At 49.3% G+C, this 19,320-nt stretch overlaps 2 protein-coding genes across 2 annotated transcripts in view; one reads left to right on the forward strand and one right to left on the reverse strand.

Annotated features, from left to right (window-relative positions):
- The window catches only part of C1H6orf132 (chromosome 1 C6orf132 homolog), a 41,634-nt gene extending 32,061 nt beyond the window's left edge, over positions 1 to 9,573 (reverse strand). Inside the window, exon 1 of the mRNA XM_064285965.1 lies at positions 9,268 to 9,573. Within this exon, the coding sequence (XP_064142035.1) occupies positions 9,268 to 9,412 (145 nt within the window). The 5' untranslated portion in view covers positions 9,413 to 9,573. The remainder of the gene's footprint in view (positions 1 to 9,267) is intronic.
- CIMIP3 (ciliary microtubule inner protein 3) overlaps positions 1 to 19,320 on the forward strand; it is a 76,194-nt gene that overhangs the window by 44,478 nt on the left and 12,396 nt on the right. The window lies entirely within an intron of this gene.

The following is a 19,320-nucleotide window of genomic DNA, read 5'->3' on the forward strand; positions in this document are numbered from 1 at the left end:
TGCCTGAGAAGCTCAGGGGAAGATTGAGGACAAAGATCTTCCTCCAGAGCCGACAGAGAGAGAAAGCCTTCCCCTGGAGTTGACACTCTGAATTTAGACTTGTAACCTACTAGACTGTGAAAGAATAAATTTCTTTGTTAAAGCCATCCACTTGTGGTATGTCTATTATAGCAGTACTAGATAACTAAGACACTTGACAATTTCAGTATTTTCTCCGTTTATGGTGATGTTGCTTATCGGTCCAGTTGTGAGAATTTCTTTTTCCTTATGTTGAGGTATAATCCATACTGAAGGCTGTGGTCTTTGATCTTCATCAGTAAGTGCTTCAAGTCCTCTTCACTTTCACCAAGCAAGGCTGTGCCATCTGCATATCGCAGATGCCTCATTCTTTTTCATATAATCCAGCTTCTTGGATTTTTTAAGAAGTAGATCTCCAGATCCTGCTGGAGGAATCCCTGCATGGTGCAAAGAGTTAACAAGCTCGGCTGATAAATGAAATGTCAGAGGTGTGAGTCCCCCCCACTCCTCAGGCGCCTTGGAAGAAGAGTCCGGCAATCTGCTTCTGAAAATCACACCCATTGAAAACCCTCTGGAGCACAGCTCTGTTCTGACACACACGTGGTCGCCATGAGTCGGAATTGACTCGACAGGGAACTGGTGTTTGGCTCCTGCTGGAAGAGTCCTTGGGGTCTCGGAGGTTTTGTTTGCTGCTTGTACTTAAGGAGGAGGGAGTGGATCATCCAGGTGGGATTCAGAAGGCAGGAATGACGAGGGAGCTCCTCTGGACCCAGAAATTTCCAAAGAGAGAGGCACCTTCAGCAATTCCATGAGCCAGGAGGCCCTGTGAGACCCTGGACCAGGTTCTGAGCAGGGCCTGAGCCCCCAGCAGAACCCAGCCCAGTCAAGATACAAACTCAAACCTCTCTGTCTGGCAAATTTACCTAAATATAATGCAATGATAAAACAGGAAAAAATCCAGGTCTGATAATCTGATAAAAACCCAATAATTAAAAACAATCCCAATTCCCCAGAGAATTAATCCTCTCTGTGACAAGATTGTGCTCAGGATTTCTTTATATTTTGCTAGACATTTTCTTCTTGTGTCTTGAAGGGAAACAAAGGAGGGGTTTTCACGTACCCGTCCCCCAAGGATTTGAGTTCACATGAATACCGTCTAAGCAAACCAAACCCAACCCGTTGCCATCGAGTCTATTCCAACTCATAGTGACCTTACAGGACAGAGTAGAACTGCCCCATAGAGTTTCCAGGGAGCACCTGGTGGATTCGAACTGCTGACCTTTTGGTTAGCAGCCGTAGCACTTGGCCACTACACCACCAGGGTTTCCTGAATACCATCTACTATCCAAAAAAGTGGTTCAAAGAAAGAATCTTGATGCCCCACCCATTTTAATAGGGGGGCTTCACCTCAGATTTCAACCTAAGGACAGACTCCCCTCCTCCACCTTCTCCCTAGGAGAACCTGACCCTCTCACTGGCTTGAAGGGTATTTAGATTGTAGCAGAGGCTGCCTGGGGCTGTGTGGAAGGCAAAGCTGGTCAGAAACACAGAGGCAATGCCATCAGCTCATCTCGGGGGAGGCAGGACGATGCAGGATTTAGGATCTGGGTTTAGAGCCCCACGGAACTTGGGCTCTAGCTCCTGCTCCACAATTTATTAAGTGTAAGACCTTGGGCACATTACTAGATCTCTTTGAGGCTGTTTTTTCATCTATGTGGACAATGATACCAACCACGTGGGTTGTCTGTCGTGAGGCTGCAGGAGATAGTACGCCTCCCAGATAACTGGAGCTCAGTCATTGGGAGGGCTGGTTATTACTGTCATCACCGTCATTGTTCTCTCCTTCTGCTCTGCCTTACCTCGCTCCAACAAGGGTTTGGGCTCTGAGCCTGAACCAGGCCATGTCACTTGGAAATTATGGGTGAACACCTGTACCCACAGAAAGACATCAGGAAGTTGGTGGCCCTTTGCTCCCTTGTCAGCGAGAACTCAGTCCTGACACTGGGGACTGGTCCCAACCCCTCTTTTTTGCAGATGAGGAGACTGAGGCCCAGAGCAGGAGGGGTTGGAGAGTGTTGGTGGTGCCCCTGACTTGCAGTACTGGGCTTGCTGCCTTTCCCCAGGCAGGCAGACCTGGTCCTTTCTGTCTACAGCAGGGTGTGTGTGTAACGGAGTGTGTGTGTGTGTGTGTGTGTGTGTGTGTGTGTGTGTGTGTGTGTGTGTGTGAGTGAGACCGGGCCAGCTTTGGGGAAGCTGGGGGCTGGACACAAGTTGCTGCCTCACTCCCAGCCCTTGTCTTCTCCCCTTCTCAAGAAGAGGAGCCTGTTTGCATTTCTTTTCTCACAGAGTTCGGGGGCCAGGAAAGCCCCAAGAGACAGGTAAAATGCTCTTCCTCCTCCAGCCCCAAAGCTGTCCCCAGATCTCCATGGAGGTTGGGGTCAGAAAGATTCCCTACATCCTAACCAATTCCAATTGCCGTTGAGTCGATTTTGACTCACAGTGACCCCATGTCTGCAGAGTAGAATTGCTGAGTAGAATTGCTCTGTAGTGTTTTCAAGCTGTGACCTTTCAGAAGCAGATCGCCAGGCCTGTCTACCGAGGCAACTCTGGGTGGGTTCCAACCACCGAACTTTCAGCTAGTAGTCTGAGCGCTTAACTGTTTACACTACCCCGGGACTCCCCCCAAATCCTAGAGAGGTCCAGGCTAGAGAGAAAATTAATAGTAAAAGTTTAAACGTCTAACATCTATTAAGTACTTGCTATCAGCCAGACACTATTCTAAGAGGTTTACATTTTGCCCACAATACAACCCTCTGGGGAAGGTGCCCTTATTAGTCCCATTTTGCTGATGAAAAAACTGAGGCTCAGAGAGGCTAAGTTCCCTACCCAAGGTCTGACAGCTGGTGAGCAAAAGGGGCGAGGATTCAAGCCAAGGCAACCTAACTCTAGAAGCAGAGCAAGGAAATAATGTAAGGACCCAGTGTCCCATCCCTTGAGCTCTTGTTTTTCCAGAGACTTGAAGTTGTTGAGGCATTTTTTTTTTCCAGTTGCAGCTGGGTCGATTCCAACTAATGGCAACCCCATGCATGTCTGAGTAGAACTGGGCTCTGTAGGGTTTCAGTGGCTGATTTTTTGGAAGTAGATTGCCAGGTCTTTCTTCCTAGGTGTCCCAGGTGAACTCAAACCTCCAACCTTTTGGTTAGCAGCCAAGCAACCTAGGGATCAGATCTGGGTTTCCATCCCAGCTCCTCCATGTCACACCTGAGGGCTTTGGGCACTGCCTCGGGCTGTTTCCCCAACTATAAAATGAGGATAATAACTCCTACTTTTGCTGGGAGCCTCCCCAAAATAGAGGGAACAAAACTAGCAGGGCTGGGGTGATGGTTTGGGGCCCTCGAAATGCTGAGAGTTACCAAATGACCCCAGGCCCCCCTGGCCACAGGTCTAATCGGATTTCAGGGGCTTAGGCAGGGCAGTTTATTGCCTTGACCCAGAGTAACCCAGAGCCCAAAAACAGACCCCCCACCATTACCCCACTGAGGTAGGATGTCCAATCCTCAGCCACCAGGGGAGCCCCAGCCTTTCAGAGAAGCAGGGTGGGGGAGGGGAGAGCGTGTGAATATAACCCACAAATGACATTAATGAGGCCCTATCTTGCTAATTAACAGGTCCACATGACAGGAACCTGAAAAGGCTAGTCTGTCCCAGCAAGCCCCAGCAGGCCTGACCTGAGTAGCAGAGAAAGCCCTCGGTCCAAGGGCAGAGGGGACGCTGGCTGTGGGCTGGGGTGGAGGGGTATGGGGGTAGGGAACCACAGAGCAGAGGAGGAGGGAACAGAAGAGGAGGAGCCTGAGGGTGGAGGCAGTGAAAAGCACCCCCAGTGTGGGGACTGGAGGAGAAGACGCTACCCTCAACCTAGTCCACAGACCAGCTGTGCAGCCTCGCCTGGGAACTTATTAGAAGTGCAGAGTCTGCCCCATTCCAAGTCTACCAAATCAGTCTCCAGGTGATTGGACGCACATTAACGTTTGAACTGCCCTGAGCTGGAATGACTGAGTTATTTAACCTAACTGAGCCTTCTTCGGAGACTGTTTCCTCAACTGAGAAAGAATACGTCTGGATCAAGAAATGGCAGCTGATAATAATAATGATATTGTTACTATTATTATTTGGCTGAGAGAGAAGGGGCACCCTGTAGCTCGTACTCAGGGGTTAAGGAAGGGTCTGGCTTTCTGTGGTGGAACAACAGGGACAAGAGGAGCTTATATAATGCAGCAGCAGGCAGGGTGTGTATGTGTGCACAGAACTGCCTGCAAACCACAGCACACCTCCAGGGGATGGGAGTAAACAAAAGTCTCCTTCACACCCTGACAAAGCACAGGTCAGCTTTTGGTCTGCTGGTGCCAGCCCAGCTGGGGTGGAAATCTGTGCTCACCTCTGCGGATTCAGGGCTTCCTGGCCTGAGTCACGTCAGGGGACTCCAGGAGTAGGGATAGCAGAACCAGGGAGCCCTGGGATTCTGCTGATAAGGATCTGGCCACATTCCGTACGCATTTATTTAGAACCTACTGTGTGCCTTGGGGAAACCCTGGTGGTGTAGTGGTTAAATGCCACGGCTGCTACCCAAAAGGTCGGCAGTTCCAATCCACCAGCCGCTCCTTGGAAACCCTATGGGGCAGTTTTACTCTGTCCTATAGGGTTGCTATGAGTTGGCAGTGGGTTTGGTTTTTTGGAGTGGGTGTGCCTTGGTGGCATAGTGGTTAAGAGCTACAGCTGTTAACCAAAAAGCCGACAGTTCGCATCCACCAGGCACTCCTTGGAAACCCTATGGGGCAGCTCTACTCTGTCCTATATGGTCACTATGCGACGGTTTTTGTTTGTTTGTGTGTGTGCCTTGCAGGGAGTCCTAAGGGGAAAGAGAATACTCCAGCTCTGTCTGGGGAAGGAAACCCAGGGTTCTTAAATCTTCCTGTTCAAAAGAATCACCTGGGAGCTGGTTAAAAACCCAGACTCTGGGCCCTAGCATAGCGCTTCTGACTTTGTGTGCCTAGGGTGGGGCCCCAAGAATCTGTATTTTAAATAAGTGTCCTGTGTGGTTGTGATGAAGGTAGTTTACAAACCGGGCAGGAAGAAGAATCCTCCAGAGAACAAGGGCACCCCACTGCTGGTGTGGGGTGTGGTGGAGATAGGTAAAGGACCAGGGCTCAGTTAATCCAAGAGGTAAGGGAGGAGTCAGAGCCACTGGCACCTTGATCTCCAGCAGCAGTCCTGCCCTTATCTCTGGATTTCCAAAGGTCCACATCATTTCTGCTCCCTTTTTTCAGGGATTTAAAAAACAATTGTCTGCCACATGGATCAAAGGAGAATGAAGAACACCAAGGACACAAGGTGATTACGAGCCCAAGAGACAGAAAGGGCCACATGAACCAGAGACTACATCATCCTGAGACCAGAAGAACTAGATGGTGCCCGGCTACAACCGATGACTGCCCTGACAGGGAACACAACAGAGAACCCCTGAGGGAGCAGGAGAGCAGTGGGATGCAGACCCCAAATTCTCATAAGACCAAACTTAATGGTCTGACTGAGACTAGAAGGACCCTGGTGGTCATGGCTCCCAGACCTTCTGTTGCCCCAGGACGGGAACCATTCCCAGAGCCAACTCTTCAGACATGGATTGGACAGGACAATGGGTTGGAGAGGGGTGCTGGTGAGGAGTGAGCTTCTTGGATGAGGTGGACACTTGAGACTATGTTGGCATCTCCTGTCTGTAGGGGAGATGAAAGGGTGGAGGGGGTTAGAAGCTGGCAAAATGGACACGAAAAGAGAGAGTGGAGGGAGAGAACAGGCTGTCTCATTAGGGGGAGAGTAACTGGGATTGTGTAGCAAGGTGTATATGGGTTTTTGTGTGAGAGACTGACTTGATTTGTAAATTTTCACTTAAAGCACAATAAAAATTATTTAAAAAAAAAAAAAAAAGTGGCTTTTCCAGACTCTTGCTAGGGCTAGGGGAAGGGAGAGGCTTAATTAGGACTGCAATTGCATTAAGCGACGCCTGCCTAATAGTTACAGGAATAAACCTTAGGGAAATTCTTTAAAGTTTATCTGTCACCACCTTCACATGACTGTTTGCATTTTACCCGCTGCTGCCAGCCTGCTCTTGTGCAAACACATTTTTACAGGGCTGTAGCCACAGAGCAAGCAGTTGCTCCTTAATTCCCTCACACGCCCCTACATTGCTGGCCCCTCCATCCCACTGCCTCTTCTCCGAGGGCTGGATACCACCTGCTTCTCACCCCAGGCTCAAGGAGAATGTCACAGACTCAAGGGCCCTGTGGAACTCGAGTCCCAACCCCTTTGAGACCTTAAGATGGCCTCAGTTTCTCTCCGGTCTACAGCAATGTTAAGAACCGGAGCAGGAGAGGGCAGGAAGTGATGTAAGCTGAGAACAACCTGATAATAATAAATCATGCTTTACACCAGGGGGTAGGCAAACTTTTTCTGTGAATGGTCAGATAAAATGTTTTTGGCTTTGTGGACCACAGGATCTCTTTTGCATGTGTCTCAACTGTTCAACTCTGCCTTTGTAGCATGAAAGCAGCCGTAGAGGTGTAACTGATAGGCATGGCTGGTTGTGTTATCATAAAACTTTATTTACAAAACACGTCAGGGGCTGGATTTGACTTGGGGCCATAGTTCGTCAATCCTTGCTTTAGAGCTTTTATTTTTTAATGCTCTTCTTCTACCGTCCTCTAGACAATCTAGACACCATCCCCATTTCACAGAAGAAAAAACTGAGGCTCAGAGAGTGACTAGCTCCTACATTACTGACTCCAAAACAGGCCTGGCATCTCTCTCCATCACATCACAGAATCCATAATACCAGCACCCCCCTTACCCTCCACTCCTCAAACCCAGGAGTCCAGTTCAGCAGGGAGGAGGGCCACTGCCACGGTGCTCCCTGGGTAACATCCCGGAAACTGGGGAGCCATCCAGCCCAGTGCATGCTCTGTTTTCCAGCCCTCCATGTGCAAGGCGCGACCAGGCTGACTCAGCTGGAGGCCCGGCACTCCCCTGGAGAACAGGAGCTGCCCCTGGGCCCCAGCCCTGCCCAGGCTGGTGAAGACAGCTGGCTGGGGTGACAGTGCGCCACGCCCACACTTCCCCCAACAGAAGGACAGATCCCTACCAGCAGCCTGCTCAGCCTGGGCCAAAACTTAGAGGAAGTTCGTGAGAGGCACTTGTGAGGTTTCCCCTTGTGGGAAGAAGGGGAGGGGAGGGGTTGTTCTGAAGGCAGAAGCCCTTCCAGTCAAATTCACCCTTGGATCTCCTTCCTCGGCAGTTAGTTCAGCAAATTGGTTAAGAGTGTGCTGTGTTGAGCCTGAGTGCTGGGTTCAAATATTGGCTTTGCCTCACGAGGGAACTTTTTGGAGGTGACAGGAATGTTCTAAAACTGGATTATAGTGATAGTTGCACAACTCTAGGACTCTATTAAAAATCATTCAATTGTACAGTTAAAAAATCCTGGCCCTGCCATTTAAAGCTGAATGATCTTGGACATGTGACTTCTCCTGCCCCAGTGCCTCAATCTCCTCACCTGTCAGATAGGAATGATAATAAGAGTACCTGCCTCGCAGGCTAGATGAGAGGATTTAACAAGTCAACAACACAAAGACTTGAGAATGCCACACAAGGTCTTCATTCAGGTGAGGAGGGCAGTTCTGGCCTCACAGGGTAATACATGCCAGCACATCTGGGCACACAATGGGCTCAAGCGTAACAATGATTGTGAGGATGGCGCAGGATTGGGCAGTGTTTAGTTCTGTTGTACTTAGGGTTGGCTTGACAGCATTTAACGACAACAACAAACCATGCCTCCAGCATGCCCTGTTCCTCCTAGCCTTTGCTCCTGCTATTTGCTCTGCCAGGAATGCCCTTCACTCTCAGCAATAATGCTGTTTCCACTCAGAGTTTCTCTCTCCTTTGTCCCTTATGCACTTAAAATTCTTTTACAGCAAAGGCTCAGACAGGGCTAAATGGTATATGGTTGGTTCTGTTCACCACCCCCTGGTCTGAGATCCTTGGGCCAATGAGGTTTGCCCTTGTTCTATCGGTGGTGCCTTCTACCATGGCCTTGGCAACCTAGGTGCTGGACTGAATCCAACAGCAGGGCTGATGCTGTAACATCCTCTGGGGCCCAGAAGAGGGGTCATAGATGGCAATGAGGAGAATGTGCTCACCATGAAGGCAGGCTAATGCAGTGATGGGTGACCCCTCCTTGGGCCCAGAAGTCTCCTCCCCTGCGTCCAGAGCCACGGGTCATACACAAGAAGTGAATTCTTGTCACTTGTCCCCTGGCTTTCCTTCCTCCCTCCTCCCCCCATTAGATAGAGTACAAATTGCAGAGAGATGCAGGGATAAGATGACCCATAGCCACAGCCCCAGGCCAGTGTGGTGTTTTCTAATGGCTGCAGAGATACACCCACCTTGACTTACCGGCTAGTGGCTTCCACTGCCCCATTTCTAGCGCCTCATGGAAGACCTGGCCCTAGGTTGACCCAGCAAGAGCCTGTGACCCCAAGAAGTGACTTGGTGTCCCACACATACTGATATCCTCCTAGCAGTGGCTCCTGTAGATTTTCCCCAGGTCTCACCCACACAGAGCCAAACACGTGGGGGCCCAGGAGAGCAGACCCCTCTCTCTCTGTCTATGAAACCAGCATGTGGGAACCTTGGGCCAGGAGAGACTAGGGCCTAGGATTGGGGAAAACGGAGAAGTGGAATGGATAAGGGACGCTGCGACACCTCCCCCCTCCCCACCCCCGCTCTGAACTTAGCGAGAACGGCAGACGGGCGAGAGCACCACTGCAGACCCCAGGAAGCCCTATGTGGCAACAAAAACCTCCCCCAAAGAAGGAAAATAAACACCGTGGACGACGGACTAGGAATCAGATCCGCGGGGCCGGCGAAGTTGCTCGGCGTCGCTATGGGCAGGGTCTCCGCCTTCCCCGCACCTCCCCGCCACCCGCCCTGCCCCACAGCCAGCCCGGTGCCGACGCCTCCTCTCCTCCCCTTTCCAGCAGCTCCGTCTCGGCCGGTTCACAGGTCCCAGTGTGTTCCTTCCCCTCAGCCCCGTGGCCAGTGCAGAGATCCCGAGGGAGGCGGCGTGGCCGGCGGTCTCCCGGCGGTGGGGGCGCTGCCAGCCCTCTCCCCCAGCGCCCTCCCCTCCCCTCCCCCCGGCGCACTTACCAAAATCCCTGGACCCCTCTTCCGGGGCCTCTTGGGTGAAAATCCAGGGGGGGTTGGTGGCGTAGAGAGAGGTGGCGGTGGGGTTGGAATGCTTCTTTCCGAAGAGTTTGCTGAAGGTGCCCTGCACAGTCTGGTTTTTTTTCATGCTGCCGCAGGCCGCGCAAAGATCAAGGAAGGACCCTCCCTCCCTCGTCCTGCCCTGCCGGGGAATGAACTCTGTACGCTCTCCCCAGGAGACCCTACCAGGCCATGTCCCCTACCGCCCTCCCCGCCCATGCACCGGGCGACAGGTGCTGCGGGCTCCGCTGCTCGCGTCGAAATGCGAGCTACCTGGACAGGTAAGAGGCCGCCCCTGAGACCTGGCCCCGCCCCACGGCCGCCACCGCAGCAGCCGCCCCACCGCTCAACTTCCCGGGCCGCATTCCTTCCTGCCTCCTTCTACAACAGGCCATTGTTGGCGCGGGATGGTGGGCTGGGGATCTCGCCCAGTCCACGCCCTGCCTGGAAGACGAGCCACCCCCTCCCCCAGGTCCCCATCCTGGCCCTCCTCCTCCACCCCTCTTCTCCCCGAGGAAGGGAAGGAAGCCCGCACGTTCCCTACTTCTGAGGAGGTTCATGACCAGGTCAATATGTGGACTTTGGAAATAACCCTAGTGCCCCACACTGGCGAAATGGCTCAAGTTCCAAACGAAACAAAAACCAAACCCGTTGCGGTCCAGTCGACTCTGACTCATAGCGACCCTATAGGACAGAGTAGAACTGCCCCATAGAGTTTCCAAGGAGTGCCCGGCGGATTCAAACTGCTGACCTTTTGGTTAGCAGCCATAGCACTTAATCTCTACTTAACCACCAGGGTCTCTGTTAAAGTTCCATAAACCAAAAAAAAAAACCCAGTGCCGTCGAGTCGATTCCGACTCATAGCCGTAGCACCTAACCACTACGCCACCAGGGTTTCCTAAAGTTCCATAGACTCTCAAAAATGTGGGGCGTGATAGTTCCATAAATCCAGGGAAATGCCCATAAGAAAAAAAGTTAAGTGAAGAGAAGCGATGACTAGTATATTAATCTGACGACATAGGTGGAAATATCCTGACAAGGATCCAAAGAAAATGTACAATGACTAAATCTTGACATTTTGTGTACAGCGATTCTTTTTTTTTTTCCTCTGAAGCTAAGTGAATATAACTTAAAAAAAAAAAAAACCCCAAGAAGAGTCGTTTCTTAAGTGGGTTCTCTTCACACTCCAGGGAGATGAGCTGTGGCCCCTTAAGGTGCTTTGGGTACCATCCTAGCTAAGCCAGAGTTCACATCATATGAGGATCTGGGAGAGTCTGTGCGAAAGATGCTGAGAGCTGGGGGAATTGTTGGACCAGGAGGTTAGAGTTTTGATGCTTTCTGGGCGGCAGGAACGGAAGGCTGGGTGGGGGGGTAACTGAGTCACAAATAGTTGGTATGTTTCCCCTGAGGGCCCCGGGAGAAGTGCCCACTGCCACCTTTCCCTTCACTGTCCCCTAGATGGAAACCCTGGTGGCATAGCGGTTAACAGCTACAGCTGCCAACCAAAAGGTCAGCAGTTTGAATCCACTGGGCGCTCTTTGGAAACTCTATGGGGCTGTTCTACTCTGACCTATAGGGATGTTATGAGTCAGAATCGACTCAACGGCAATGGGTTGGGTCCCCTAGATGGTTGGAACTATATTGCCTTATCCCTGCATAGTGCAAACAGTTAACATGATCAGCTGCTGAGAGGTTAGAGGTTCAAGTCCACCCAGAGATGCGTCAGAAGAAAGGCCTGGTAATCTAATTCTGAAAAACTAGCCACTGAAAACCTTACAGAGCACAGTTCTACTCTGACACACATGGGGTCACCATGAATCAGAATCAGATGGCAACTGAGTTTTTGTTGTTTTTTGTACCACAGTCATTTCCCCTCAATTTTTCATTTTGGAAATTTTTCAAACCTCCAGCAAACTTGAAAGAATAGTACAATGATTGCCTGTATACCTTTCTTCTGGACTCACCAGTTGTTTACGTGCTGCCACATTCGCTGTCTCTCTCTCTCTCTCTCTCCACACACACACACATATATTTTTCATTTTTATTTTGCTGAAAGTTGTGGATATCATGGCACATTTCATCCCACCCCCATACTTTAGCGTCTATTCTAATAATAAGGACATTCTACATAACCCCAATATAACTGTCACACTTGGGAAAACTAATGTCAATACGCTATTATCTAACGTACACTCCATATTTAAAATTTCCCAATTATCCCCCAAAACATCGTTTCATTTTTTTCCTTCTTTTTCTGATCCACGGTCCAATCAAGTTTCACAGATTGCATTTGCTTGCCATGTTGCTTTAATCTCTTAACCTAATACCGTCCCCTGCCTTTGTTTTTCATGACAGTGATATCTTGTAAAGTCCCCCTTCACTTGCTCCATCTTCAAGGGACAGGATGAACCAGGCCATCAGGACTTGTGGCTGTGAGGTCATTGTTCCCCAGTAGCAGGCAGGGAGGGATGGAGGAGTAGATGGGGTGGCGGGAGGCAGGAAATCTGTAAAATCACCTGTGTTTTTTCAAATGTTTTTCATTGGAGACACATCTGTGTTCAACTTGCTCCCACCCTCACCTGCTACCATACCACTCCTAGAATCAATTCCTTTCCGTTCAATTTATTTTTCTCATATGAATCAGAATCGACTCAACGACGCACAACAACAACTCAAGCGCCCAGTATAGGAGATCTAAGAGAAAAATGTTGTTGTTAGTTGCCCTTGAGTTGATTCTGATTCATGGCGACTCATGTGTGTAGAGGAGAGCTACTGCATAGGGTTTTCAAGGCTGTGACCTTCAGAGGCACCACTGGGTGGGTTCAAACCACCAACCTTTTAGCTGGTAGTCAAACCCTTAACTGTTTGTGTTCCCCAGGGACTCCAAGAGAAGCATAGAAGTCTTACCTCCACTATGGAGGATCTTGGCGTCTCCTGGGGAGATCGGTTTATATGATTTGAGGCGGCAGGCTGTGGAGGACTAAGTAATTGCTGTTGCTAATGCACACAGCAGGAATCCAGAGGAGGGGAGGTCAGTGAGGGCTGGAGTAGTCCAGGGAGTCTTCTGGGAAGAACTGAGACTTGAGTTGGGCTGTGAAGGGCAAGAATGTTAATAGTGAAGGCAAGGAGCCCATTCTAGGGTGTGCACACATGCCCATACCAGCCATCCCTTCACATCATGGTTCCTTCCAATGACCACACTGGTGAGTCACAAGGGAACCCCAGATGCCCCATCACACCTGGACATCATCACAACCCACCCAAGTGCTCTAAACACTGAGGCACATCATAACCCAAAAGCCCACTGCTGTCCAGTCGATTCTGACTCATAGCGACCCTATAGAACAGAGTAGAACTGCCCCATAGGATTTCCAAGGCTGTGATCTTTACCGGAGCATACCACTGCCTCTTTCTCCTGCAGAGCAGCTGGTGTGTTGGAACCACTGACCTTTCGTTTAGCAGTCAAGCGCTTAACTCCCACACCATGAGGGCTCCTTGAGGCACAGGATAGGCTTTTTTCTTGGAGACCTCTGGGGCATGAGGTCCCTTCCACCTTGGGTGGTTCCTGGGCACTTATACCCAGAACCAGCCACACCAGTATCACCAAACAACTTCATTTGTAGGTAACTTCCATTATATTACTAATATTTTTTAAAACTACTGTATGCCTAGCTCTGGAAACCCTGGTAGTGTAGCGGTTAAGTGCTACGGCTGCTAACCAACAGGTACTCTATGGGGCAGTTCTACTCTGTCCTATAGGGTCGCTAGGAGTTGGAATCGACTCCACGGCAGTGGGGTAGTGGGGTATGCCTAGCTCTGGGCTGTGAAAGATCCAGAGAAGTTGAAGACATGGTTCTTGAGTTCGAGTTGCTACGGTCTAGCTGCGGAGACAGGCAGAGATACACCAAGAGATAAACAGGGAGGTGTCAACTGGTTGAGGAGGAGACTACCAATGGGAGAGAGGTTCAGAGAAGGGAGTCATCAGGGTGGGCTGCAGGATCTAGGGAGAGAGCAGGATGGTGAGACCGGGAATTGGGAGATGGGAAGAAGGTCACTGCAAGGTTGCCAGGGTGTGAAGGGCTTAAAAAGGCTAACTGGGAAGATTGGAGACAACCCAAATGCTCACCAGGAGGTGACTGGTTAAATAAATTATGGCACAGCCACACAATGGAAAAATAATACAGCTTTAAAAAGGAATGAGTCAGTCAGCAGACTGTGTCCAGTTATTGCCAAGATAAACTGATAACCTGTTAGCAAAACGGTGTGTGTAGTGTGCTACTATTTGTGAAGGGCGTGGAGGGGGCCCGGGAGAGGGGAGGGTAAGTATGATCTTATTTGCTTGCATTGGCACAGAGAATCTGTGGAAAGATGAACCAAATAAAAATGGTTACTGGGGATGGAGGTGGGGGAAGCTGGGCAGATGGGGATGGGGTAGGAGGGAGACTTTTCACTGAGTGCATTTATAATTTTAAAATCTTCAAACCATGTATATGGTTTTAATAATTTAAAATTTTTCATTTTAAAAATTAAAGGAAAAATAACTAGGCCGGAGAGTTTGTTCTAGAAGAGCTCGTTACTCAGTGTGGTCCATGAGCCAGCAGCGTTGGCATCACCCGGCGGGGGGTTGGGGGGCCTTATTAGAGATGTAGAATCTCAGGCACCAGCCCAGACCTTGGGCAAGTTACAACCTGTCTGAGCCTCAATTTGTTCATCTGTAAAATGGCCTTCTAATTTAAGGTTGTGAGATTCAGTGAGCTAATGGACTAAGGTACCCAGCAGAGAATGTGCCAGAGAGCGATCCCAGGTGACACAGTGGTGTACGTTAACATATGAGAAGGGCTGGCCTAGAGTCAGTGATCTCGAGGAAGGTCTGTGGGATCCTGAGCAGGCAAGGGTCATTAGGAATAGCTGTGTTTTAAGGCTGTACATTTAGCAGCTGGAGGAAGGGTGGATGGGGAAGAAAAAGCCTACACTGAAAGGCTGAGGGAGGCTGCTTAATTGATTCATTGGTTGATCAATTGGTTAGTTGATACAAGCAGGAGCGGATGGGACCAGGATGTGTGTGCTAGTGATGGAAACAGAAAAAATGTAATTGTTTGTGGGATATTTCTTAGGAAGTAAGGAAGGGTTTGATGATAGGTTGGGTGTAGGGAAGTTAAAAAAAAAAAAAACAAACCTCTGAGCTAGTTTCTCATCTGTAAGATGGAAGTAATAATAGTACTCTCTCCTAGGGTTGTTATGCAGATTAAATAATGGATATAAAGTGCCTTGCACAGGGCCTGGCACACAGGGGCACTCCTTAAGTCTCTGTTCATTTCTCCCTGCTTCTGGTCCCCTTGCTTGGTGTCCCAGTTATCTAGTGCTGCTGTAACAGAAATACCACAAATAGATGGCTTTAACAAACAGAAGTTTATTTTCTCACAGTCTAGTAGGCTAGAAGTTCAAATTCAGGGCATCAGCTCCAGGGGAAGCCTTTCTCTGTCAGCTCTGGAGGAAGGTTTCTTGTCATCAATCTTCCCCTGGTCTAGGAGCTTCTCCACACAGGAACCCCAGGGTCCAAAGGACTTGCTCTGCTCCCTGCACTGCTTTCTTGGAGGTATGAGGTCCCCAACTCTCTGCTTGCTTCCCTTTCCTTTTATCTCTTGTAAGATAAAAGGTGGTGCAGGCCACACCCCAGGGAAACTACATTGGATCAGGGATGTTACATCCCACCCTCATCCTCTTTAACCACAGGCAGAGATTATGATTTATAATACATAGGAAAATCACAAAATGGAAGACAACCACACAATACTAGGAATCATGGCCTAACCAAGTTGACACATATTTTTGAAGGACACAATTCAATCCATGACACTTGGGGATGGAGGAAAAGGGGGAACCAGGATGACCCATGAGAGCCAGAGGGGCTTCTTAGCTTACATCACCCATTTCACCCCAAAAGGGCTTCCCACCCAGGAGGGTTTCATTCCCATTTACAGAGGAAAGAGAAGCCTCTAGAAGGCCCGGGTTGAACAGTGACCAGCCCTCTTCCTCCCAGTTTCGTCCTGTCAGCCTGGCCCATTTTAACGCCAAGTTCCCTGGGGCTGAGGCAGGGCCTAAATCTCTGTCCAGCTCAACACCGGTCCTGCTGCTGCTGAACCCCCACTCCAATCATCTAATAACAACACCTCACACCTGCTCCCCCAGTAAAAGAAACAGCCAAATAATAGGCTCCCCTTGAAACAGACAAAAGCCAGGTCCTGTAATTAAATCTCACCTCTGCAATTACTTGGCATCCTTCAAGAGTCAACCTTATTGGCCTGCCTTGGAATGTGGGGTGGGATTGGGGCTGGAAGTTGCAGTCTCCCCAGACACCCAGCAAGGTCTTTGTCAAGTTAGTGGTCTGTCCTCAAGCAAAACTAAGGGCTCCTGGAGGGGAGGGTGGACTCTGATTGGGGAAGGGCAGGCTGAGACATCCTGCTAGTCACCTTCATCCCTGTCCCAGGTCTCTGCAGCCAGATGTCCAGGGGCAAAAGTCAGAAGGGATATGTCTTAGTCATCTAGTGCTGCTATAACAGAAATACCACAAGTGGATGGCTTTAACAAAGAGATGTTTATCTCCCCACAGTAAAGTAGGCTAAAAGTCCAGATTCAGTGTGTCAGCTCCAGGGAAAGGCTTTCTCTCTGTCGACTCGGGAGGAAGGTCCTTGTCCTCAATCTTCCCCTGGTCAAGGAGCTTCTCAGGTACAAGGACCCCAGGTCCAAAGGATGTGCTTTGCTCCTGGTGCTGATTTTTGGTGGTATGAGGTCCCTACTCTCTGCTAGCTTCCCTTTCCTTTTATCTCTTGAGAGATAAAAGGTGTTACAGGCCATACACCCCAGGGAAACTCCCTTTATATTGGATCAGGGATATGATCTGGGTAAGGATGGTGTTACAATCCTACCCTAATACTTTTAAACATAAAATTACAATCACAAAATGGAGGACAACCACAGAATACTGGGAATCGTGGCCTAACCAAAGTGATACACACATTTTTGGGGGGAACCTAATTCAATCTGTGACAGGGTCCCATCTCCCAAATGACATTGGGTTACAGGCCATTTGTCCAGCCTCCTGCTTCAGATAGGAGACACCTTATCCCAGACCAGCCCTGAAGCTGCTTCTTTAGGCCTGTGGGGGAGGGTGGGCTTTAATCTCACCCTAGCTGCTCCTCTGGGCTAGTCAGGTGGGCCAGGAGAGGTGGTCAGGCTAGTGTGGACTCCTAAACAGGCTTGACATCCTGAGAGGGGGCTCAGAGCTATTTGCTTACCTGGTACCTGGGGATATGGGGATTCAAGTAATAGAACACTTAGGTCCAGCCCTGGTTCAGGAGTGGTGTGTTCAGAGGTGTTGGGGAGAGATTCATTTTCCTTTTGAGCCATGGCCTCTGTCAATAGGATCATGATACAGTGGGAAAGATCCTTGGCTGGGGAGTGAATTTGAATCCTGGCTCTGCTATTTATCAAGGGCATGACCTTGGGCAAGTTATAACCTCTCTGAGCCTGAGTTTGTTCATCTGTAAAATGGGGGGCTATTAATATAAGGTTGTTATAAGATTCAGTGAGATAGTGAGTTAAGATACTCAGCAGACTGGGTCTGCTCATGGTAGGTACTCAGTGCTTCCTCCCTCCTCTGCCACTCTGGCTTGGGGCAGAGATGCTAAAGGGAGAAGAGCAAAGACAGAACAGAGGCTATGAGAGCAAGCAAGAGAGCAGTGCCAATTCAACAAAGCACCTCAAGAAGGAAAATTCCACTGGGGCCCCAGAGACAGGGTGGGGCAGATATCTTCAAGGCCACCTTGAAGGTTGAATAGAAACATTCTGTCCTGACAACCCACAATCTCAAACAATGTGTGTGTGCATTTTCAAACAATGGATTAAGTACAGAAGGACAAAAACAAAATTCTGTGTAGATTGTGACTGTAAGTATAGAAACTATATTTGTGAACAGGCAAAGGTTTAGAAGGAAATAGAACAGTGAACATGGTTTAGTTGGAGTGTTAGGATTATATGTGGATTTTAGAAAGTTTTGGGCAATGTGCTCTGTTGGTATAGCATTTGTTTTACCTTAAAACTCTACAAATAATCAAACTAATTTAACATGGAATGCATTTTCTTTTTTTAAAGAGCAGGGGTGGGGGAGGGGAACCTGGAGACGTGGATTCTAGTGCCACCTCTGCCATTAACCTCCCATGAGACTGTGAGCCTTTCTGAGCCTCAGTCTCTCTATCTGTAAAATGGGATATGAGGCCCAATGGTCTTTAAATTCTAACCTATTGTAATGTTCAGGTGTGGTCCCACTCTGGTTAAAAGGCTCATTGGCTGAGAGAGGAAATGAGGCTGTCTGGAACTTCCTATGTGAGGAGGCTACCTCCAGCTCTAAGGAAGGGGAGGTAGGAGATGGATGAGTGCAGTAAGCACTTCCTAGACACACTCACCTCCTCTGTGCCAGGCCCTGTGCTCTGGCTGTGGGAGGGTCTGAAGTTCAACACCAGCCCTTACCTTCCAGGAATCAGCACAGCCCCGTACACTTCACATGTGTTCCAGAGGTTAAACCCTGGGCCCAATTTCAAGCCCAGGGCTTCTTTCCAATGGCGCCTCCTCCTGGGTCTGGCTTGTCTCCCTGTCTCCCTGAAACCTGGATGGAGCAGCCGCTACATCCACCATTCTCGGAGCTGTGTTAGGCACAGGTCCAAGTGGATTACAAGCATCAAACTTCTGTCTGGAGGTGAGGTGAGAAGGCAGATGGGGACAGGAGCTGGTTGAGTGGACACAAGGAATACGGTGGAGAGGAGTGTGCTGTTTCATTAGGGGGAGAACAGCTAGGAGTACGTAGCAAGGTGTGTATAACTTTTTGAACCCTGCAAGAGAGGGCCAATCCACCCATTTTATGGATGGAGAAAAGAAGAGTTCAAATGATGTTTACTCATGCTCTATGACCAAGCAATTCTGCTTTTAGGAAAATACCCCAAGGAAACCCTCACTCAGATCCATAAGGAGATATGAATGCAATGTCATTATAGCATTGTTTAGGAGACAGGAGGTGGAGGCACCAGGGGGTCCGTCCCTGGGGAAGTAGAGAAGTAAATTGTGGTGGATACACTCAGTGGAGGAGACCATGCAGCAACTGGAACCCAAGGCCTGGATGCTCGGATAGCAATGCAGATGGATCTTAAAAACAGTGAGGAGCGATAAAGATAAACAACAGAATAAGATCTAAAACACATAATATTACTTATGTAAATAAAAAAAAAAAAACTACTTGCACAAACACAACACTATATATTTTGCAAGAACACATATGAACAAGAAAATACTCATGAGGCACATTAGAATGGTTGCCGCTGGCTGGGGTGGAGTGGGGTGGGGTGGGGTGGGGTGGGGAATGGAGATAAAGGGGAAAAAACTAATAAAACAGGAGAGGAGCCTTTCATGGACCAGTGATAATAATGCACCGGGAAGCAAGGAGTATGAATAACTCGGCCCTCTCTGCCTGAGGTCCAAAAAAAAGAAAAACAAGTAAGGATCAGAGAAGTAAATTGGTTTGTCCAAATCACACGGTAAGGAGGGGTGGAGAGAATGTCCAAATAACCAGGCCTACTTAAAGCAAGGCAGTAGCAAGACACTTAAGCCTCCATCTGGACCTAGACAGCAGAGACGGCAGGAAGAGGGGGACGCTGTGTGTTTGTGTCGGCGGGGGGAAGATGCAGGCAAGGTAGTGGGATCTTCCCATGCCCCAAGTCAGCCCTGGGTCCTCCTAGCTCTCGTTGTCTCTCCCAAATACCCACTGAGCACTGTGGGGGACAGGCCACAGTCCTTAACCTTCCAGGGATTTTAATGATGAATAAAATGAGGTCATACCTGGAGAGTGGCAGAGATGTCAGAGAAGGGAGGTTCCAGAAGGAGGCTATCCTGGAGGCAGGGCTGAATCAATGTTGTCTGGGGTTTAGAAATAATAACATAACAACTCAT

Source organism: Loxodonta africana, chromosome 1 (assembly GCF_030014295.1).
Source record: "Loxodonta africana isolate mLoxAfr1 chromosome 1, mLoxAfr1.hap2, whole genome shotgun sequence".
Classification (NCBI taxonomy): domain Eukaryota; kingdom Metazoa; phylum Chordata; class Mammalia; order Proboscidea; family Elephantidae; genus Loxodonta; species Loxodonta africana.